The sequence below is a fragment of the Branchiostoma lanceolatum genome, chromosome 19, assembly GCF_035083965.1.
Source record: "Branchiostoma lanceolatum isolate klBraLanc5 chromosome 19, klBraLanc5.hap2, whole genome shotgun sequence".
NCBI lineage: Eukaryota > Metazoa > Chordata > Leptocardii > Amphioxiformes > Branchiostomatidae > Branchiostoma > Branchiostoma lanceolatum.
In genome coordinates this window covers 7,844,303-7,868,299 of record NC_089740.1, presented here as the reverse complement: position 1 = coordinate 7,868,299, position 23,997 = coordinate 7,844,303, and the positions used below count along the sequence as shown (strand labels likewise).

Genomic DNA, 23,997 nt, shown 5'->3' with positions numbered 1-23,997 from the left:
ACACCAATATGACAGTTAGCATCTGCGTGCTTTAAAGATATGGACTGAGACAGTGATCTATATATAGAGATCAAATGTATTGCTAGTTAAATACAAGCAAACGTTACTTAAGTGATATGCAGATAATTGCATTGTATACATTTTGGGGTCGTGTGGCGCAACGGCAGAGCGTTCGACTCAGAACCAAGAGGTCCCGAGTTCGAATCCTGTCATGTCACCGATCTTATGCCCTTGGGAAAAGCACTTTACACGACTTTCCTCACTCCACCCAGGTGTGAATGGGCACCTGACTTCGATTGGGGAAAGTCGTATTGAGGTCACCTGGTGGCGCCGAATGGCGCAGCCGCCCAGACCCTTGCGACAGTTCCACAAAATGCAAGTGTGGATAAGATGTTATATGTTGTGTATTGTGTGAAACCTGTAAAAACCATGCATCAATTCAGCGCTAGATCTAGAAAGGCTGCCATTGCGGGTAATTTCTGACCAATAAAAACCATTATTAATTTTTATTACAAAAATCCAGAGAAATGTTACCAGCCGCAGTCATGTCGCCCGTCATGTCACGCTTGATGCCTACACCGACTGCTCAACCAACTCGACATTGGGTATTTGGAAACGAGGCGACGGAAGTTAGGTCAGCAGCAGTCATGCCGCCCATCGTGACACGCGGGCTGCCTCCACCAACTGCGCATGCTCAGCCTGCTCGAGATTGGGTATTTGGCAACTTGGCGCCGGATTCGTCATGGCAGTTCAAAGCCGAAGCTTTGAGAGAAGTTAGGTCAGTAAAACATAAAGTCAGTTTCTGTATTGTTTTGTTCTCGTGCAAGTTATTCAGCGATATTCATCCAGTTTGTCAGTCAGTTATATTCTACTGATGTGGATTAATCAACACAATGTGGTTAAATAGATAAAGTTACTATCGTGTCTAATGTTTCATTTCCAAACCGATGCCTTATCGGGTAGTTTACGGGTAATTTCCCCGTGAAAACAATTTTGAATTTGAATTCTAAACGACCTTAAGTGCTAATCAAACTCGACGGGGGTCCATCCTTGCCCCCAAATAGTAGCCCGGCAGCCAATGGGAGTCCCGGGGGGGGGGGTCAATCTTAAAGTGCAAACAAACAGCCCGCAAACTACCCGGCAGGGCATCGGTTAGGAAATGTGCCTCTAGCATGACCGACCGGAAATGTGAGGTAGAACTACAAACTTGTCTCACAGAAATATCACGGAGAGACTGCACTTCGAGACTCACTTGGAAGAGCATAAGTACGGAAACGCCACAAAGAATTCAGCGCTTCCAATTGGTCACTACAACGCATGCGCTGTCGTGGGCAATAGCGGGGTTCTCCTCGGCAGCCGCTGTGGCGCGGAGATCGACTCGATGGATTACGTCATCAGAATTGACCTCCCCGTTCTGAGAGGGCTCGAAAAAGACGTTGGTGGACGGACCGATATGACAGTGCTCAACCTCAAAACGCCCAGACGAATGGCAGAGTCTTCACATTTCAAAAATAGGTCCCAGGACGTGTACGAAAGTCGACTACAAGACGTTAAAGATTCGGTTCTGCTTGCGGATCACAGATCAAGAATATATATCACGGAGGCTTTAGGAGTGTATAAACTACCCTTTTCGGTGTTAACTACAAAAAACAGACTGAGGAGTGGTGTAATGCCGTAAGTAGCAGTTTTATCCCTTAAAACACGCACGCACACACACACATACTAGTACTTAAAGCTTTAAAGGTCTACAAAGAACACGATCTTTCACACGTTTACTATCCATACTTGGACAAAATCTAGAATTAAAAGTAACAAGTCCCATTCACTATTAAAAGTAACGTTGTCACAGCCAGCTACTTTGGTCAACAGTTCTTATTTCCTATGAGAACGATGCCCTGAATTGTACAATGACATTTTCTAAATTCAACTTCAATCTAGCTTGTCTACTGATGTTACAACTATAAATCCCCATCACTCCCCACTAAACAATTTCTCATTAGTTTGTGAATACGGGGTTTGAAGCCGGGACCTCCCAAAATCAAATACAAAGCCAGTACCGTTACTACCTAGACTCTACCAGTCTCCCCCGGTCGCTGGGAAAATAGTAGAAATTGGCCAAATAGAGTCAAATGTTTCAAGGGAGTTGGCTACGGAGATAGGGTCAAATTGGCAGCCAATTTGACCCTATCTCCGTAGCCAACTCCCTTGAAACATTTGACTCTATTTGGCCAATTTCTACTATTTTCCAAGCGACCGGGGGAGACTGGTAGAGTCTAGTTACTACCCGTAACCACTAAGCTATTACACCGTTTCTAAATAACCCCATTCTTCCTTGTTTCATTCTGAACCAGGATTGCATCCGAAGTAGCCAACAAGCCGATGAGACAGACACCTACCATCGGTCTTGTGAGTGTTCTCATGATGACGACGTTTTGCGACCACTCTTACATCTATGGATTCTTCCCCTTCATGAGGGACATGAACAACGTTAGCGTTCCCTACCACTACTATCCACACGACAAGGTTGATCCTCCAATCTTGGATGGCTTCGACTCGTTACACAACGTAGACCAGGAGTATGACTTTCACAGGGATCTACACAGACGAGGTGTTCTAAAGATGCAGCTTGGTCCATGTGGAAAACGTTAAGATGTCGTCGACGTACGTTGGTTAGTCCAGTCTAGATCTGTGTAAAAACCACCCCCATGTGCCAGGCCCACTACTCGTGTATGTCAAGCAACGGCTCGATTCACACGTGCGTTTTTGAGTCGACTCAAGACTGTGCAAGGAGTACCATAAGACACTCAAGTAGCGTTTTCTAACAAGAAGGGTCCACTTTTCCAGCCCAAAGTTCCTCACACACAGCGCCAAGTAGACTCCGAAAACTTGTGTGTAAACCGAGCCTCGTTCTTCAGGCTGCGTTAGCGTTGGTCATCCAATCAAGTTACCAGCCAATCACGTCGCCGGTCCTGAGGCAACGTGATGATTGGATGGTAGCTTTCCCTCCAATAACAGGAGAATCTGATTGGCTGACCACCGCCAACATAAACGCATTCAGAAAGACGAAATGCAGGCCAGTAACATATATACAAGAGGTGGGCCTAGTATGAGAGTATGGCGAAAAACGAGTTCATGTTAAGAACGAGTTCAGAACCTTCCAGTAAGATTCACGAAGCTTTTAAACTCCTCTCTCCTGAAAGAAACGCCCGCGATTCTAACTTGGTAATCACAGCAGACACAAAAATGGAGTTTTATACTTTTGTAAATTATGAAAACTGTAGTGCTGTGGTAGTTATAAGGGTCACACAAACACACACACACAAACACACACTCTGACACATACACACTGACACACACACAAACACACCAAGTATGTATGTATGTAACTTTGTCAGTAGCCAAATGGGATAAGGAAAACAAGGGAATCTTCTCTGGCTCAGTGTGTTGAGGTCAGCTTTACAAGGCAGAGATGGCAGACTTCACCCCCTTCATACACAGGTCAGAAACACACGCACGCACACACACACTCAGACACACATGCATGCACATACAAACACACAAACAAACTCAGGTACACACACACACACACACACACACTCTGACACATACACACTGACACACACACACACACACGCACAAACTCAGACACACACAAACAACAGCAAAAAATATTCCTTGCATGGCCATCTGCTTTCAACAGCATAAAAGTATCTTTTTTAATAAGTTTGAAGTACATAAAGACATGCTGGAATATACATGGTCCTGGACCTTACTTTCCAACTTTCATTCTTCTTACATTTACTGGACACTTTCACTTGTCATGTCTACTGTTTCCATACCTTAACTGACTTAACTCTTGTAGTAACATGAAAGGGTCTTCCAACATTTTTACAACTGCGAGGCCATGACACCTACTAGTTTCAACATGTGTCTTTATACATCTTCTTCTTCTACCAAATCTAAAGATACTTAAAACAGAACTGGAATGGATCGTAACACATATAGGGAATAGAAACTGCCCACTGTTTTTATGTTCACTCACTTTGTTGTATCTGTTGTATCCAACTATTACAACACACCACGACTGAAGTACCAACAACTTCAGTCTCCTTTTTAGTGGTGTAAGGACAGAAAATGAACCTGTACAAGTGACCAACTCTACATAAGGACCACCTGGCCAATGTGTCCACTTATTGGTGGTCCCTTAGATTATCTTTCCCATTGACACAAGCATTAAGAATCCTGTCTATAGTGACCACCTGTCCACATAGACCAGATTTTATCACTCCAGAGTGGTCAGTTTTTATTGTACACTTTGTACCATATTTTCCAATCAACAATGAAATAAAACCACCAGAGTTTATGTTCTGGCATTGTTCGTTTTGTTCTTTGTCTATGTTCTTTGTACAATGGGTGGGACTGTTGTACAGGCATGCTTCACGTCTGTTCGGGTGGTCCATACTCCACCACGTATTTGGTGTAGTGACAGTTTTCCATGGCCTGTGGTCTGCTCGAGGTCTGACAGGGGACCAAGCCATCAACACGGCCCAACAGCCAGTCCTACAGGAAGGAAAAGAACAAGGCAATCAGAGATGGCAGACTTCAACACATTAGACATCATTACAAGGACTTTTAATCTATATACCATCTACATGTACATGAAGTGTACATGGTATATAAAAGTTATTGTACTTTCTGTTGTGATAATGAAGTAAAAAGTTACTGTAAGTCTTGAAACTTTCTGGTGCTTTCATATTCATGATTTTTATGGTGACCCCTTCACTGCAAATTCATGCACCACGAATACACATTTCCAATGTATCACTACTGAACTACAGAATAATTTCAACAGTAAACTGTGAAACTACCTTTTCCCTTCTATAACGAAATAAAACCACCACAAAAGTAAATGAATTTAAAATAATCATACAATCAACTTTCAAAGGTCATACACATCATGATTACTATAGAGTCATTTCATTGGTGCAAGGTCATGTGACTACATGTGGTAACGTTAATTACGACTAGCATTTTGTTACCCTGGCATGTGTTTTTAAGTGGTAATGGTCATTTGTGTTTATTCATTTGTTCAGCCTTCCTGACCACTTAGGTATCATAATAAAGGCTTCTTTTTTGCCAAGGTTTGCCAACCTGTGTCTGAGCCTCCTCGGTTGGGCTGACATGCTCCTTCTGCCAGTTGTTCCACCAATGGGAGAATCTCTTATGCATGACCCTGAAGACCTGTCTGTGAGACTGGGCAACAAACATGCAGCATGTTCAGTACACATCCTTACAAACTGAGTATCCACCAGGCTATTAGCTAGCAGGGCGTCAGGGTGTCTTTTGGACGCCCTACACTAAGAAAACAAGGACATTAGATGGCCTTGTTTTGCAGGGGATGCCTAGAGTATGCCCTGTTTCCCTGGTAATTACATAAACGTGTACATATGTTCCCTCCCCCCCCCCACACACACACTACCCACTTTTGTTTTTTCCTCATACCAAACACTGGTACATCATGTAAATTGATTGATATGCAAGGCTACCAGGTAATTGTTAATCCATAGACCACATTGGGAACTCTTGTTCTGATTGGTCCCCCCCCCCCCCACACACAAATTTTTGGATGCTTTGTCTGTAAATACAAGCTAAAAGCCTTTTGTCTACATAGTCGAAAAGTTCTGGAACCCATAAAATAATCAGTGGCTTTTCGTGGCTTAAAACAATTTACATGTGCACTATACATGTAGTCTTGACACTAGCACAGTGCCATTGGATCCATTGTCCTTTAGACCAAATAGGGTGGACGTTTTTGTAAGTCTGACAAATCAATGATTCATTGAATCAACATCACACACGCAGCAAATCTTCAATGTAAGAAAACCACAGTGTATTACACTTGACTTAACCATGCCTAGAACTAAAATCTATAAAAAAAGAAAACCCATAAAACTCACCTCTCTAGCTCGTCTGATGGCTGTGCGGCGATACATGTAGTCCTCAGAGTTGACAACGTAAACCATCTTGTAAGAATTCAGGTTGAACTTGCACTCCATGTTTGCTTTGACCTAGGAGAGTAAAATATTGTCAAGCAGAGGATTCATATAAGCACATTGTGCTTCTTGTACAATGCTCGTTAAAAATGAACAAAATAAAATTTCAAGAAAAACATCATATCCATGCAGTATGAGAATATTTCATACAGGAAAAAAAAAGAATCTGTAAAAATTATAAGCTATGAAAAAAGATTCCATGTTTCCAGGGAGCTGTTAGATGAGTATATCATGCATGGATTCGAACAAACAAACTCAAAGTACATCTTAAATCACAAAATACCAACAAGGCTGTCTTTCCTTCTATGTCCTTACTTTCATATTTGTCTCACCTAACAATAAATGTTGATACCTGATAATACTGCCTCTTGGACACTTAATCTGATAACATGATGCATCTAGGTTGTAAAAGTAGGGTTTTTACGTGTATACACCCCCTAAGAAACAATACTGTGTGTATCCATGTATCTCACCTCCACCCCTCCCAGTGGGTTGTCCCACTTCCCTACGTCCTCCCCTGGTCCCTCCTGTTCAGCATGCTGTCTCTGGGTCTGTCGGATGTTTCTGTACACATAACAACACTCATGTTACAAAAGAGTCACAACATCACTTTCCCTATGTCAAGAAACTGCAAAGACCTTATCTGCTGTGTGTCAGGAACACCCTCATGAGGTGTAGCCAAAAATGAGTTCCCTTGGGAATGCATAAGCACATTTTTGCATAAGCATGATTTTTATGCTTTTTTCACACTGAATCCTACACTATACAACACACTAACACACACACACACTGACACATGCACACACTGACACAAAGTACACAAACACATGCACACGCACACTATCACACACACACACGCACATACACGTACACACACGCACATACACGTACACATACACGCACACACACACATACACAAAGACTTACCTGGGCAGGAAGACAGGTTTCTTGGACATCTGTTGTCGCAGGTCTGGTGCAACCGGAGTCTCGTTATTCACATATTTATCCACATAGTCAGACCACTTCTACAGAACACCAGGGACAACATGGAAGACTCAAATAAGTGTCACGGCTTCAAAAAGATTTCCAAGTAAATCTGCCACCCGTTTCACTTGTGGAACGAAGGGAGTCGACAACACACACTTTTTGCTATCATGTCTATTCTGTCACTTGAAAGTCATTCTGGATCAAAGTTGTACTGCAAATTGCAAACACAAAAATTGGACTTACCTGAATTGCAGCTGACAAGTCGAAAATTTTGGTTAGTCCAATTTTAGTGTTGGCAATTGCAGTTCAACTTTGATTGATGTCTATTCTGTGCTGCACATGAAGCAATAATGCCAGTAACTTGCTCAGCATCCTCCATATGTGCATGTGTATAGTTGCATATTTTCCAATGGTATTGAGTACTAGTAGTACAAGTGGTGGGTATTGTAAGAGTGGGCACAGTAAAATAAACGTGTATGCTAAATCTACTCAAACATTTGTACTGATAATCCGGTCCCCCGAAAGTGCGAAATGGAACGAAATGGAACGAAATGGAACGAAATGGAACGAAATGGAACGAAATGGAACGAAATGGAACGAAATGGAACGAAATGGAACGAAATGGAACATATGGAACATTATGAAATGAAATACCAGTAGACAGCGAAATATAAGGAACGTTGTAACATTCACAGTAGACCGGAACAGGAAGCAAATATAACGTGTCTTATTTCTTGAATCTATTTGATAATATCAAATACAATGTTTTTGCCGCGTTTGTGTGGCTAGATTCTTCCCTGCAAGGCGCTCGGCCGCTCTTCCCTGATTTTACTGCAAATGAACTACTGCAAATAGCAGGGAAAACCAGCAAACGGAACTGAGTATCGAAGTAAGGACTAGATTATACAGAAGTTGGTGGTAACATTGCATCTCGTAATTCACCAAGAGGGCATGAAGCAAACGTAATTTCATTATTTAAACAGCGTGTTTGCGTGTTGTGTGAACTGTGAAATACATGTCCTGCTCGTTCACACCCTCTCTTTGTTTTGTCGTGAACAAGGAACGGCAGAAATCCCCAGAGGTAGTTCTCAGCCCACGTCCGTGGTTGAATGGAGCAAGGAGCTCCTTGAATGGAGTATGAAATTTTACATTGGTGACGCCGCGTAGAGCTGCATTTGCATATCATTGGAGGAGGGGTCCATTCTCCGACAGCCGACCAGCATATGCGAACAATTGGTTGAAAAAAATCGTTGTTGCGGAGATATGCATATGCTACGTACTAGTTATGGACTAAACCGTATGTAAATAAAACTTGGAAGTCGGAGTTTGATTCAACCTGTCGGTTGCACGCCCACGTGCACAGTTCCGATGCGCTGGCAACATTGGCGGTTCATTTGCATGCGGGGCTCCATTTTCAACACGCAAACACGCTGTATAAATAATAAGATTATGCTTGCCTCATGCCCTCTTGTTGAATTACGAGATGCAATGTTACCACCAACTTCTGTATAATCTAGTCCTTACTTCGATACTCAGTTCCGTTTGCTTGTTTTCCCTGCTATTTTCAGCAGTTCATTTGCAGATCGTTGGTAAACACAAAGGAAGAGCGGTGGATAACTTTTCACCCATTTTCAGGGAAGAATCTAGCCACACAAACGCGGCAAAATCGTTGTATTTACTATTATCAAACAGATTCAAGAAATAAAACACGTTATATTATGTATTTGCTTCCTGTTCCCGTCTACTGTGAATGTTACAACGTTCCTTATATTTCGCTATCTACTGGTATTTCATTTCATAATGTTACATATGTTTTAGTTCGTTCCATTTCGTTCCATTTCGTTCCATTTCGTTCCATTTCGTTCCATTTCGTTCCATTTCGTTCCATTTCGTTCCATTTCGTTCCATTTCGCACTTTCGGGGGACCCTGATAATCTGTACCTCCACTTCCACAGGGTCGTCAGACTGGTCCCCTTCCGTGTCTAGCAGTTCCAGAGTCAGCTTGTGTGCTGCAGGCATCTAAACAAATACAGTAGAACAAGGCAATCAGAGATGGCAGACTTCACCCCCTCACCTATACTGCATTGCTCATCCATCTAGTCGACCAAAAACGGTAGCACTGTGGATGTACGGCAATGTTGCCCTGCATGTATGAGGAATCACAGACACACACAGACAGACAAAAAAAATATGCAATTTATAAATCATAAACTGTAAATTCATATCTTTTTGTGCGGACTTAATTTCAAGGTAGAAGGGAAAAGGAGGTTTTCGGTGTTTTAGGTCAATGCTCGAAACAATTTTGGAGTATGGTAGTCATAGCATAGAAATGCATATTTTTTGTGTTTTGAGTTTGCAGTGGAGAGGTCTGTATCTATATATAGCCGGTATAATCGCCTTCAGCGAAACACACCAGCTTTGAGGGCACATGGCATTACAGCTGCTGGTTATACCACACCAAACGACCTTTCATCTAACCTTTACACATCTAACTCTAAGCATTGTTCAAAGATATCTAGTGAGAATGCCCCTACAGTTTTTGGTGTCGCCAGGAAAATAAAACAACTGCAAACACTTCAAGATTTACAGCTGTATTTACGTACATAGACAATCCTAAAGAGGTTTTCGTCTGCGACGATCTGCTCGGCTTTGTGCTGATAGGCCAGCTCCACCTGCCCCGTGTTCGCCGAGTCCGCAGACGGCTGCAGGCCACCTGTGCGCACCTCCTGCAGGTGCAGGTCTGTCAGCTGTAAACACACCTCGTCCGATGCCAGGTGCTGCAGCTGGAGGAACAAAGTCATGTCCATCTGTCTTTACATTCCAGAAAATTATTTTCAAGGTCAAACGTAGATCATAAGAAGTCATAGCCAACAAGGCATTTATAGTTTTTTGTAAGACAACTTAAATGTTAGGAAAGACCATTCTGTGCCAAATCTTGCTTGTCTTGCACACATTCAAGAAATAAAATAAATAAAAGTATGCAAGAAATCCCAGTTTGTTATACAAATGTAATAACATGATGCTTGGAAATGCAAAATAAATGTTAAGACGCAAAAATTTGATTCTTACATTGGCTGAACAGCTATTTTGGTCGATGGCCAGGATTGGTACATTCTAAAGCATTTCAACTGGGAACATGCTAATGACTCAAAATTTGACAGCAAAAAAAATTAACGGTATGATTTTTACCTGTCTAACAATGTTCTGGATGAGTTTGTCCATAGTGAAGGTGATGTAGGCATGACTGTTACCTGTCTAACAATGTTCTGGATGAGTTTGTCCATAGTAAAGGTGATGTAGACATGGCTGTTACCTGTCTAACAATGTTCTGGATGAGTTTGTCCATAGTAAAGGTGATGTAGACATGAATGTTACCTGTCTAACAATGTTCTGGATGAGTTTGTCCATAGTAAAGGTGATGTAGACATGGCTGTTACCTGTCTAACAATGTTCTGGATGAGTTTGTCCATAGTGAAGGTGATGTAGGCATGGATACCAAACATCTCTCTCAGCTGGTCCTCAAACTGTGTCGGCTCCAGGTTTCCATCGAGCAGGTTTCTCACCATCTCCAGAAACACAGGGTAGTACTCCTCAGGATCAATGTCAGCTGGAAAAAAAACACAAGCCCATCACAATTTATATTATTGTTTCTCAGATTCTAAAAAGTTTTACAACAAAATTTCAAAGAAAAGATGACATGGCCCAACGTTAACCTAGAAACCAGTGCAACTTTCAGCATTAACTTTGGCCAGAAAGTTGGCTACAAGTAAAGGCAATACATAAACATCATGTGGTGAACATGGCTACTATAATGTAAAAACAGCTCTTTTACTTAACAGCTAAATCAAGTAGCTTTTAGTATCTAGCATCTTTAAATATCTTTTTAAACAAAAGAGAACATATTAAGAGATCTTTTAAGAAATATCCAACATTTTCTCAAAAACATTGACTAAGTTTAGACAGAGGTAATAAAATACACTAAAAAACAGTTACTCAAGCAACTGGATATGATTTTGGACACAGTCAGACGTTTCGGGTAGCATCCACTACCTTCCGTCAGTGACTGAAAGTAGATGCTACCTGAAACGTCTGACCATTCCCAAAATCATATCCAGTTGCTTGAGTAACTGTTTTATGGTATATTTTCTTCAGAAAGGTTCTTAAAGTTTCTTACGGGATGCCTTGAGACGCAGGGCCACAGCGGTTGACTCGTGGCGGCGCTGACCTCTGCCCTCCTGCTCGGCGACAAGCATGGCCTGTTTGTACACCTTCAGGAGCCGCTCACACAGGATATGGTGCAGCCGCAGGAACAGGTACCAGTTGTTGTTACCCAGCAGCAGCGAACAGCCATCCTGTACAACAAATAAATAAACAAACAAATAAACACTCAGGAACAGGTACCAGTTGTTGTTCTCCAGCAGCACTGAGCACCCGTCCTGCACAACAGACAAACAAAACAAATAAACACAGCAGCCCTTCTTTTGCCATTCAGGTCAGCTATGGGAAATGTGTTTTCTAGATGTGTTTCATTAGTAAATGTGGGGTACTTTGCAGAACTTCTATCATAGCATGGTAAAGAAGTTAAAACTGTGTCTTACCGGGTCTAGTCCCCTGAGTGGAGGTTTGGCTCCCAGACTCGGCATTGGAGCAGGACTGATGATGGCCTGTTTCAGGGCTGCCAGGTTCCTACAGGCCTCAGCCTCACCATCTACAAGTCAAAGGAAAATGTCATAAAAACCGTGTCACTAACATAGACAAGGCAATAAGAAAAACAGACACTTCCCCTCAATAGTAAGCACCCTCTGACAGAACATTTGGAAACTTCACAGCAGAAATGCACACACACCAACACACACACACACAGGGACACACACACACAGACAAAATAGATAAAGCTATTCAGGCTAATTATCAAATAGATATAGCAGTCAGCCAACCAGCCAGCCGGGTACTTTTCCAAGGGTTGGCCACAAAATTTTTAACAATTTGGTCATGACGAACATATCAATCTTACATCATTATGGTCTGGTGATACCAATAGCATAGCAAAATAATTGTTCTCCGAAGTTAACCTTCTCCCTGCTGCCTAACTCTGTAACTAATAGGGAATTGTGTGCCAAACGGCTAGTTCAGTGTGCTAAAGGTTAAAGTACAGAAGACCAGCTCACCGTCATCTCTGTCCTCCATTTCATCATCGCTCAGTTTTCCCCGGGGCAGGTAGAAGAAGTCCGGCAGGAACTGGTACAACAGCCACTTGATTTTCTGTTTGTCCTGAGGGGATGAATGTGGGCATCTATTATCATTCAGTAATTGACAGGGGGATACAGTAGATGCCAATTATTTGTATACCTTTTTTCTGTATATTTCGTCTTTCTGTATAGAATTCCAAAACACCAAACCATTTACCATCCACTCAATTGTAAAAACAATGCATATCTGTATAGCCCATAATCGTAAAGTTCGGGGTATCGTATAGAATCTTGTCCGATTTTATCGTAAAATGACCCACAACTATAGGCTAAATTTCGGATTTGCGTTGTCGTTTCGGGAGTGGGTACGCCGCCTACCGTTCAACAATCACACTCTTTTGTTACTTGCTATTGTCATGCTTGCAAACAATCGATATCGGTGCCTTTGACATACGGTGATCTCGTTAAAAACCTGTTTTTCAAGACTCAAGCGACGAAAGTGAACAAAAATACGAAAAGAAAAACACGACTTTTGTCTGAGCATTTGAGCCTCTACGCTGTATTTTGCCGCGATTTACCGGTATTTGTGGCCGTATTCGACGGAGAACCCATTCCTTAGACTCTTTCCCCGTGAAAATTCTGCTTATGTAGCGTAGATGAATCCTATTTTACGTCGCGATTTCAGAAAAAAATAAAGCGTCGAGGACCGGGTGACGCTGGGCGGCCATCTTTGTTTACTCATTGATATGTCCTTTGCTGCAGGTTAAAGGACTACAACCTGCTAGCCGCCATGCTTGATAGAAATGCATGGTTAGACATTGTGAATGGCACCTCGTATGAGGACGACCTGAACTGAACTGAACTGATATGCATTTTTCTACGCGCTGATTGGTTCACGCCATAAAACCCGTGCTCTGATTGGTTGACTGTAAGATTGCACGTGATCAACATGTGGCGGGAGTTTTTATTTGACAGGAGTTTCCCACGCAGTTCGGGCTTATCTGAACAAAATAGATTGCGAATTCAATCCAATATGGTGACGTTAAGATCGACGAAAAGGTCGGATAGTACTTTGATTAAAATTTTGCAAAATAAAGTTGCGATATCGAAAGTGTGTTTGTGTGTCTTGCTCAAAATCCTATTCACCCCCCTCCCCTCCTTCGGGACGTCAATATCGCTAGTTCGGGGAGTCGTATAGTTCGGGGAGTCGTATAATTTGCGCTGACAAATGGGCTATACAGATATGCGGAATCTACTGTAGTTTTATTATAAAAGATGTATAGAAGACCTCAACTCTGTACATACTGAATTAACCTCTCACAGTTGGAGATACTATACCTTATTTTCCAATAGTTGATTTCTGTCAACCAGTTTTCAGACTAAAGAGTAGAAATAAGAGCGCCATCTTTGGATCATGTTACTTTACTACTTCAAATAAGTGTTTCATGAAATATTTTTTGTGGGCCTTTCCCTGATACACAACTGTACATGATGTTAAACAAATTACCTTCATACATTATCAAGACTGAAATAGGACCTACCTCTTTGTGAATGCTTGTCTGCCGTTTCATGTGGTACACCACCAGTCCCGCCGCGTCGTCCATGATGCCCGTGTCCTGGTACGTCAGTACGATGTGCGGCCCGCTCACGTCACCGGCGCCCTCTGCCGCTGCTTCCTGTCTCTGTCAGAGACATACATTTGCTTGTTAGTTTGTATTTTACCATCCAAAATAAAAAGGTGTAAAAGGCTCTTCCCCTGGGGCTTCACCAAAAAGTCCTCTACTACTGCTTCTTCCTGTCTATCTGAGACACAAATGCATTTGCTTGTTGGTCTGTTCATTTGAGTTTACCATCCAAAATGAAAGAGCATAAAAGGCTCCTTCCCTGAGGCTTTGCCAAAATCTCCTAATTCTACTTGTCCCTGTCTCTGTCAGGATAGACATGCATGCATTTGCTTGTTAGTCTATTTATTTCAGTTTACCATCCAAAATGAAAGGGTACAAAAGGCTCCCCTGAGGCTTTGCCAAAAATCCTCTACTTCTGCTGCTTCATATTGCTGTTTGTTTCAGTTTACCATTTAAAATGGAAGGCATGGCAAACAGGTGTAAATAGGCACTGCCCCGGAGGCATCGCCAAAAACTCCCCTACAAGTTGATATCCTGCTGACATGTACAGATAATAATGAAACTTTTACAGTATAACGTTATTGAAAAAGGTCATTCAAAATCAAAAAGGCTTTTTAAAATGATTTAAGATGATGAAACTTAAAAGACAGTTGCAGTCTATAACTTATTGAAAATGGTAATTCAAAATCAAAGACACTGTGTAAAATGATTTAAGTTTACATACCTCATCGAATATGGTTTCGATTTCGTTGAGGAAACTCTTGGAGCGCAGTGCCTTGGAGTCGGTCTGTTTGAAGTTGATGCCCTGATGGTCCAGACTCTTTAGGTAGTACTTCTCGTTCTGTTCACGCCAGATCTTGTCAAACCCACGCTTAGCTTCCCTCCATTCCTCCTCTTTAGCTTTCAGCCTGATTCAGAATGTAAAAATAATAGTAAACGTTCTATAGCCTTGTTTAAGGCAATAGAGGCAATGGGTTGATATCCACTGTGTCTGGGCAAGGTCTTGCAAGGTGGAGCAACATTCCTCTTCTTCCACTGCCTTTTACCTCCCCAACCGAAGTCAGCTTGCTATTATGTCAAGTGTCTTTCCTAAAGATTACCACATGCAAAATGACACACAACAATAATCAAATAAAATACAAATAGACAAATAAAATATATTCTGACCTGCGCAGGACCAACGGCACAGCAACGGCTGGGTTCTTCCTCAGGCCTTCGATGATATCTGGGGCTTTGTCTCCATATATTCTGTACAAAAAAAAAGTTTGTTTTCCATATAAGTACATAGTTCAGCTTCTAATATAGTAAATTTGCAAATAAGCAAAAAGCAAATTGAGGACACTACGTTAAGTCATAATACAATGATTTTCTCTTAAATTGAGTGTTAACAGTGCTACAATGTACCTTTTTTTGGTGACACCTCAGAGCAGAGGTATTTTTTTTCTATTTTGGATTAATCTTTTCCTAGACTGTAACATCTGAATACTAATGACAACAGACCAACTGTATTTGTTACCTCTGAATGGCTTTCCGATGGATGACCTCTGACGTCCCACCGAGGCACGAGTCCAGGCGAAACTTGGCGGCCTCCTCCGATGACATCCGCGACAGCTTCTTCTGAACGGCCTCCAGCACGCGGATGGTGGACAGGTTGGTTTCCAACACCACATCCAGCTGGGGGAGGGGGGCAGCGCATGGTCAGTCATGTCCTCCTCATTCAACATAGACTTCCAGTTCTTCCTATACTACTTGCTCTGTCAGTACAAGTCTTATGTTACCAGCACAACTTACTTTTAAATATATATATCATGAAGTCTTACTGTTAATGCAGAAATGTTTGCGGGGATTTAATTTCGAGGTGGTTTTGAGTTCACATTTGAACCAATAATGCTACAGTCAGACAATTGAACGGCTTTTTGCGGTGGGTTTAAGTTCCCGGTAAAGAGTTCACCGCGAAAACCGCGAACATAAAACCACTGCAAACATTTCTGCATTTACATTTGTCACACAACTTACTTTTATATATCATTGATACCTTGCCTGCCAAAGTTACACATTTTAACAATTTTAACAACTATGCTCGGCCAGGATCCCAAGTCAGGGAGACGCCAGCTATCACAGTCATACTACAGTCACATTTCCAAACAAAATCCAACACATAATTTGGAACAGTGACACACTTACCTCGTATCTCTCATCCTCGCACCTGTAGATGTGTTCCTCATACTGGGTTTTGCGGGAAGTCACAAACGTGGAGTCTTCAGACCAGGAGGGGAAGGAGACCCACGTGTCGTTTAACACCTGAAATGGAAGGTGATTATCAACATTTAACTCTGTATCGAATCAGTCTCATTCACCTGATTTACATAGCTCTACCTATACTACTGGCAATTTTGCAACACCGGAAACCAAGAGTGCTGTTTTTTTATTTCGTTCAATCGAAACAATTATAGTAGCAACATAACAGAAATGTCTTAACAGACAGAAGTAAATATGAAAACTTAAAAACAATTATAGTAGCAACATACTAGAAATGTCTTAACAGACTGAAGTAAATATGAAAACTTAAAAACACTGCAGATATTTGCAGATTTACCGTACCTGTTTACAGAGCACTGTTCTGCCGCTGCACTTGGGTTGTGTGAAGGACTTGGGCAGAGCACGGTAACTTGAGCCAAGTCGCTTGCAGGAGGAATAATCTGGAATACAAGCAATCAAATAAGTAAGTTTCATAAATGTCCTGTGATAGCCAGATCTTTTTCTTTCTCTTTCTATTCTGCATAACAAAATCGTCATATGCATGATATTAACATTACATTTATCATGTATCATAGTTATTACACAAAAGCAAACTAGGTCCCAAAATATTTTTGGGTGGTACCAATAAATACATGGTAGTTGGATGTAAAAAATCTAGATTCTTACTTTGAGAACCTTTAATAATATACAAAATCCACCCACCTATCTCCATGTGCTTGCCCTCTGAGCCCTTCTCACTCTTCATGGGGAGAGCTTCAATACGGTCTGACTCCTGGTACCCAAGGAACTGCTTAAACCAGTTGAAGAGCTCAGGGAATTTTCTGGAAGGAAGTTTCACATGTCTTTTAAGAAAGACCTGAGTTAAATGATGGGTGTATCATGCTAAATAGTATCATCACAAGTTTTAAAAACATTTAAGGTAAATGTGCTATCACTGACACGGCAGTTGTCTTTTTTGTCATCTGATTTCTTTTTCCGCAATATTTTCAACATCAGAGGATTTTGTTCTTGTTACAATCCAACCTCATTGCTGCTTGACAGTAAGTGGCAATGTGATTGGTTGGAATCTGCTGGGAACAACAGCCAAGGGAGTTCCTGATTGGCTGTCAACTAATCACTCCAAATTGGAAAGATGGCAGGTCTATTTGCCAGGGGTGTTACTGCTGGTGTACTACATCATACAGAAGCAGTGCCCCCTAGCTGAGAGGGTGAGTATTACAGCAAACCTACCCTAGGAAAGGAGTGACCAGCTGCACCAGCTCTGCCCTGGAGATGACTTCCTGGTTAAACAGGACCAAACATCGCAGGAAGTTCTCATACACATCCTGACTGTGAAGAGCCTTCCTCACCTAAAAAAAAATTAATTCAATTAATTCTCTGGAACCTGTAGCTTTGGAACAAATCATGTCTTTCTAATTTTCATAGTTTGACAAAGTATCTGTTCACCGACTATGGTTACAAGAATATTCATCAATCAGTGACTTAAAAAAAGGTAACGAGATATGCACACAAGTTGAGTTTAAAAAAAAGTATGGTGAATAGCTTCATGTTGGTAAATCATTTACAAAAACAGATTTTTTTTTCCAAATTGACTTTCAACTGCTTTCAGCTACCTTCATATCATAAGGGTGCAATGTTAGTCTTTACCGCATGGTGGCGTTGTGGCAAGGAGAATGTGCTCCCAATGTTGTGACTGAGTGTATATCCACCTTTTCTCGGTTATATTATTGGTAAGACACACTTACCTTATCAAAGAAGGCAAACTCTGTCAGTGTGCCGTGTTTCCCTGCTTCTGCTAGAGAGATATCTTTCAGTCCTGTCTTCATTTTCTTGGGTGGTACGGAGCCCATGGGCCCGCCCGGCCGGCGTACGTGGTTCCCTCTCTGTGCTTTACTGAAACTGCTCTGTTTCTTGACTGTAGAACCGTGGTCGTTTCTAACCTGTGCCTCCCTCTGCTGTACCTCTCTCTGTTGGGCAGCCTGCAAAATACAACACAGCTTCATTTTAAGGGACTGCAGTGAAAAGTTTAACATAAAGAAAACAATCAGAGATAGCAAACTTGGACCCCTCTAGAAGAACATACAGAAATTGTACTGCTCCCTCTGGCAGAATATTTAGAAACTGAAGTGTGGAAACAGACACATTAAAAAAAAGCCCTAAACACCTTTGCCAAGTAATTTTGTAATGCAAAGAAGTCTCTTATTGGAATAATTTATCAATTCATTTGCAGGTAATATAAAGCAGATTCTCACAGTATCATGTCCTGCTATAAAGAGAGTCTTGTACACTTTTTAACGGAGAAGTAAGCAAATCTATGTTCATTTTCTTTCACCAAAGCATAGCTGTCATCTTGAAAATTCATTATACCAATTTCATAGACTAACATATTCTACATCTTACTTCCATCTATTCAATTGTTTACTCATTCGTCGTGACATACTGACAAGATTAAAAATAGCCCCCCATCATTTACAGGCTCATGGTACAATGATATGTCAAAGGAAAATCCCTTAAAAAACCTTATGCTTAGCTATTTAACTCTATACTTCTTCTACACATCTAAATCTAGAGAAGGAAGAAGGTAATAATAATAAACGTACACTTACAAACTGAGCAGCACTTACAAACTGAGCTGCTGCAGCATTGGCGTCGGGGAGAAACTGGCCAAACTCTGCCAGCAAGTCTTCTTGGTTCTGGAACAGCTTCGCTACTTGAGCGTACACTTCTGCCTCAGTCAGGGTAGGGGCTGTGGCATAGCCCTGGGAACAAGACAAAAAGGTGAGGTTAAGCAGTTGTCTTCTTCTTGAGGTGAAGCAACTTTATTTGTGGGAAAAGATGCACTGGTACACATGTCCTTAGAATGTAGGTGCACTGAACAAAAATTGGATGCAAAACATTGAATATCTTTAGATCTTATTGTATTGGTAACTTCACAAAAATTAGACAAACAAGACAACTAAGGTTTGATTATTGACGGTGTGGCTCACCTCTTTGATGTTTCTCTGCTCCTTCTGGTATGTGTGAAGTATTTCCAGAAAGGCCTTGTAGATGTCAGGCTGGCCCTGGAAACGGTTCTGAAAGGACAAATGTCATCAGTCATATAGGTTTCTAGCAAAATACCAGTGGATTTTTAAAAATTACAATTGCATGTATAGTTGTAGAGGAACTTACGAAAGTCACTGTACTTTTGTGTCAATAAAAGCTTGTTGTATAAGAGATTTTGTTGTTGTTTACCTTAATTTTGTTGACATAGTTGATGGCGTGGTTAAACTCCACTGGTTGGCTGCCCTGTGTGTTAGGTGATGAGCTGAGCTGTGGTGCCTGTACCATGGTCGCTCCAGCACTGGTCTGTTGTACAGGAGGGAAGGACGCCTGGCTCTGACTGGGAGGCTGTTGTTGAGGTGGCTATTAAAAACACAGAAGAAATTATAGACATGGCATGTCAAGAACATGAGGTACAAAAGCTTTCAGTTCTGCTGTAGTACCAAATAAATCTGCCAGAGGGAAGAAAAATTGTAACAGCCTTAGACCAAACCATATTCAAAATGTTATAACAATCTATCCATAGCTTCTATACATGTAGTTATGCTGTTCTATCAACACAAGTAGGCTACTGAAAACATAATTTTCTCAGCAAATACAATTACAAGCATGATTTGTTTCAGAATCTGTATTTTTAAGCTGAATACCTCTGAAGAGTATACTGTTTGTATTCACAATACAAAAGTCATTCAAGCAACTGTATAGATTTTGTCAACAAATCATGACATTAGGAATAGATTCTACTAAATCTATCATATTGTTTTAGTAACTTCTGTATTGTGTATTACCTGGATGTCTAACCTTCACTAACATACTGTTTGTATTATATTTCTATTTCTTAACTTTTGCTTTCTTAACTCTAATGCTGGTAAAACCCTGCTTTTGACATAACGGGGTGTCGTACCGAATGCTGCACGGGTTGTTGCTGAGTCATCACCGGTGTCTGCGGGCGCGGGATCCCGGCGTGTGTCAGCGTCGTGTTCCCCCCGGGGCTGCTCACGCTCACTTGTCCGTCAGACTGCTGAACTTCGATCTTGTATCCGGGGGGCAGGAAGGTGTTGAAACCCACAATCAAGTCTGGGTGGCCTTTGAACAGGTTGGACACACGGTTGATGACACCAGGGGTGTCAATACTGAAAAAAGTAAGAGAAGATGGTACATACAGTATCTAAGTTCCCAGCACTTACGTTTTGCTACTGTGAAAATCATATGTTTCTTCTTTACTGATTTCATGGTATCTAATCATTTACAATTTGCTTAAATTGCATTGCACTGATCAGTACAAGCTGCAAACCCAGACAGATTTTTTTTAAAAACTCACACCAGGAAGAACCCTTACTCTTTTTGAGCGTGGTGGGATCTTTTACGTGCTTGAAGTGTGTACCAGGTACTGTACCTCCATTTAACGTCCTATCTGACAGAGGTTCCGAACTGAAGCTAGGTACTCATTTTGAAGTGTGTACCTCCATTTAACGTCCTATCTGACAGAGGTTCCGAACTGAAGCTAGGTACTCATTTTCACCTGAGTGAAGCGAGGAAATTTGTATTAAGTGCCTATTCCAAGGGCACAGCATTAATGGGTTTTAACTTAAAAGTCAGGGGACCCAGGAATTGAACCCAAGACCTCTGGGTTCTGGGCTAAACATCCTGCCATTGCGCCACCACAATTGTGAACAACAAGCTTACTCTGATCTAGGCTTGTAGGGTGCAAATTGGTATGTTGAGCCCTGCAATGTAAAAATATTGTCAGTCTTCTCCCTACCTCTGTGACTTGAACTCCTTCATGATATCCAGGAAGTCGTTGTAGACTTGTGGCTGGTTGCCGAACTGCAGTTTGACCTGGTCCAGGTAGGACAGGGCGTCCTCCACCTTCAGCCGCTGGAACTGCTGCTGCTGCTGCTGGTGTTGTTGCTGCTGTTGTTGCTGCTGCTGACCGACCAGGGCCACATGTGCCTAAAGTTGGTGTAACGAGATATCAAAACAGGAAGTTCCGCTGCAGTACCGTGACAAGCTGCTGGGGGACCCAAAATCTAATCACTTCTAGGTCTCATCAAGACCTACCAACATACCAAATATCAAAATAATCTATCTAGGCCTTCTTGAGTTATGCTGGTCAATTACAAACACACACACACACACACACACACATACAAACGCTTCCCTCTGCATAACCTTCTCGGCAAAGGTAATAAATAAAGGCAATCAGAGATGGTGACTTGACCCAGTCGGAAAACTCATGATGGAAAGCGCCATCTGGCAGAATATACAGAAACTACACTGCAAGAACACACAGATGGAGACACACACACACCAACATAGAGACAGGGACACATAAACACTTACATGATCCTAAAAATCAATGGACATAAATTGCAGTGTTCTAGCTACCATAGTTTGAGCATCGGACATGTTGTGCTTTGGGCCCCCTATGCTGTGATTTTGGCCCCTACAATTTTTCAACCAGCATTTTTCTTTTCAACATAGTGGTGTTTGTTTCTGGGGAAAACCCTGTGATCATTCATAAATCTTTGAAAAAATTGACATTTGGCTTTAGAATTTAGCTGTAACAGAGGGAAACTTTCCTTAATAAAATATGTACCTCAAAATGCAGGAAATAGTTCTTAGGGGGTTTGAAACTGATCTGTGTGTGTGCATGTGCCTGACTTGTATATGTTTGTATGTGACTGACCTGTGTGTGTGCATGTGCCTGACTTACTGACCTGTGTGTGTGCATGTGCCTGACTTACTGACCTGTGTGTGTACATGTGCCTGACCTATTGACTTGTGTGTGTGCATGTGCCTGACTTACTGACCTGTGTGTGTGCATGTGCCTGGTGCAGGCCCTGCTGCTGATGTGCCTGTTGCTGTGCCTGGTGGGGCGTGGCATGGACGACGGCTGGGTGGGAATGGTGCGTCGCAGCTCCAGACTGACTCACTGACGCAACCCTGCAAACAAAACCATTTTGTTGATGACTTGCAATTCAAAATCATGTTCTGTACTAGACAATTAAATGAAGACAGTCAGAAATCTTGAAGTTAGATTCATATTACTACGAATCCCTATATTGACTCTTTTTGTCTACTGCTTAGCCTTATAGCTATGAGATTATAAGAAGTTGCACATGTATTAATTACAACACAAGTGCCATACAAATAAACGAAGGGAAAAAAAAGGAGACATAAAATTGAAATTGACAAGACTTGAAATTCATGATTGAGATTCATACATAGAAATGCAACCGCTAAATACAATCCCAGTCAGAAATTGAGATACATGGAGCACCAACGTAAATCGTCGTTGATAATCAAAATAATCAAGGTAAATAAAAAAAAGCCCTACTCACTGATAGCCTTGTACAGCAGGATACTGCATACCGCCTGGCATGTTCTCCCCTGCAGCGGTGGGCAGATCATATACGGAGCCGTGTGCTGGTGCCGGGGCCAGGATTCGAGGGTGCTGGTACCCCGCTGTACCCTGTTCCATTCGCCGACCAGGAAATACCGACTCGCCTTGTTCTTCTAGATGCCGTTTCATGATCACTGGCTGGGTGTCAGCACTGGATACAAAGTAGACAAAAATGTTTACATTTGGAAACCCTTGTTACATTGTCAAAGCCTATAGCTTACTGTGAATCTTGAAATTATGTTCATGGTTTCTTAAATTTTCGCAGTTCTCACAGTTCTCTAGACTGCAAATTCATGACACCGTGAATATTGGTCTCCAATGTATTACTACTGTACTACAGAATTCTTTCGATTGCAAAAACACTGTGAAAACCTCCTGTCCCCCTTTATTTCGAAACAATTTAAGTCCCGCGAAAATAAATGTGTTTACAGTATTCGCATGGCGGCCATCTTGAATTTCTGCTGCCGATACAAATTTTTGCCAACAACTAAGATTTTTACTTAAATTGATCCCTAAGCAATGGCGTACGGAGCTGCAAAGTGGCATACGTGTAGCGGAAACATCCGAGATTGCATCGACTACATTTGATTTAATTTTGGTATAGCTTAAAATGGTGGTTTGCCGTGGTTTGTCATAGTCGGTCCCGTTGAAGTTCCGCCCCCCTCCCCCTTTCCTTCCAAAAACAAACTTTCCTTGTTTGTGCGTCTGTATGAAATGGCTCGTATACGATCATGCCGAAATAGTCACAAAAACAAGACAACTTAAGCGCCTAAGATGCATTAAGTTCTTCGGTGGAAGTGTTTTGGTTAGAAAGACTGGAGCGGTTTGGCCTCTAGGCGCCAAAACAAATCCACACACAAAACAACAAATATGGCGATTTTTTGATCGGCGAAGCGATGTGCACATAACCTTCTCTGTGCATCTTCTGTCGCTATGCTAGAAGTAGCTCATGGAAACGTCAGGATCTAAGAAGTACAGACTAATCCCCGAAGTCTTGTCGGTGATCGACGGTCCTAAACAGATGCTACTGCGTTTATTTTGATGACGCCACTGCGAGACTAGAGCCGGCGAATACCGACATCCCGCCCTCCCCATGTTTACCTGCATCTTCATACGCTTAAACTCGGTAAACTAGAAAATTCGTCGGAAATGTCCGGACACAGCTGATGCTTAACAATAAGGCTTTAAACTCCTGTTAGTTAACTCACCTCGAAACGGATGGATGTTGAAGATACAGGTTAGATGCCTTTCTTTCTCTACTCCAACATTGCGCCCTGCATTCAAAACAAACCTGGTAATGACGCTGTTCACGTGACAGTTTTTTTGGCAACGCCTTCAGGGGTATGGTGGGGCAGCAAACTTAGATACGGATAATAGTTTTCCTCGCCGTAACTAGCTTGGATAGAAGTCTTTTTCGCGTTAGCCTCATTTTCCTG

General features: G+C 41.8%; 2 protein-coding genes across 6 annotated transcripts; one reads left to right on the top strand and one right to left on the bottom strand.

Annotated features, from left to right (window-relative positions):
• The first annotated feature begins 526 nt into the window (after positions 1 to 526).
• LOC136426013 (alpha-2,8-sialyltransferase 8B-like) lies at positions 527 to 3,530 on the top strand. The gene is made up of 3 exons (XM_066414945.1): positions 527 to 778; positions 1,219 to 1,674; positions 2,352 to 3,530. The coding sequence occupies exons 1-3, from the start codon at positions 528 to 530 to the stop codon at positions 2,647 to 2,649; spliced, it is 1,005 nt and encodes a 334-aa protein (XP_066271042.1). The 5' UTR covers position 527; the 3' UTR covers positions 2,650 to 3,530.
• Positions 3,531 to 3,691: 161 nt separating this feature from the next.
• On the bottom strand, positions 3,692 to 23,895 carry LOC136425715 (paired amphipathic helix protein Sin3a-like). 5 transcript variants are annotated; one of them, XM_066414648.1, is made up of 28 exons: positions 23,770 to 23,895; positions 22,500 to 22,712; positions 21,969 to 22,101; positions 20,918 to 21,108; positions 20,060 to 20,288; positions 19,348 to 19,518; positions 19,101 to 19,187; positions 18,714 to 18,872; positions 17,859 to 18,092; positions 17,344 to 17,462; positions 16,816 to 16,955; positions 16,456 to 16,553; positions 16,039 to 16,155; positions 15,371 to 15,528; positions 15,022 to 15,102; positions 14,579 to 14,762; positions 13,771 to 13,911; positions 12,209 to 12,311; positions 11,639 to 11,748; positions 11,215 to 11,392; positions 10,478 to 10,647; positions 9,644 to 9,823; positions 8,982 to 9,059; positions 6,981 to 7,078; positions 6,527 to 6,617; positions 5,958 to 6,068; positions 5,152 to 5,253; positions 3,692 to 4,560 (listed from the first exon to the last, which is right to left on the bottom strand). In XM_066414648.1, the coding sequence occupies exons 2-28, from the start codon at positions 22,688 to 22,690 to the stop codon at positions 4,438 to 4,440; spliced, it is 3,777 nt and encodes a 1,258-aa protein (XP_066270745.1). In that variant the 5' UTR covers positions 22,691 to 22,712; positions 23,770 to 23,895; the 3' UTR covers positions 3,692 to 4,437. The 5 variants fall into 5 exon arrangements, with proteins under 5 accessions (XP_066270745.1, XP_066270747.1, XP_066270746.1 ...); XM_066414650.1 differs by having other exon boundaries at positions 16,816 to 16,934; XM_066414649.1 differs by having other exon boundaries at positions 18,720 to 18,872.
• Positions 23,896 to 23,997: the final 102 nt, after the last annotated feature.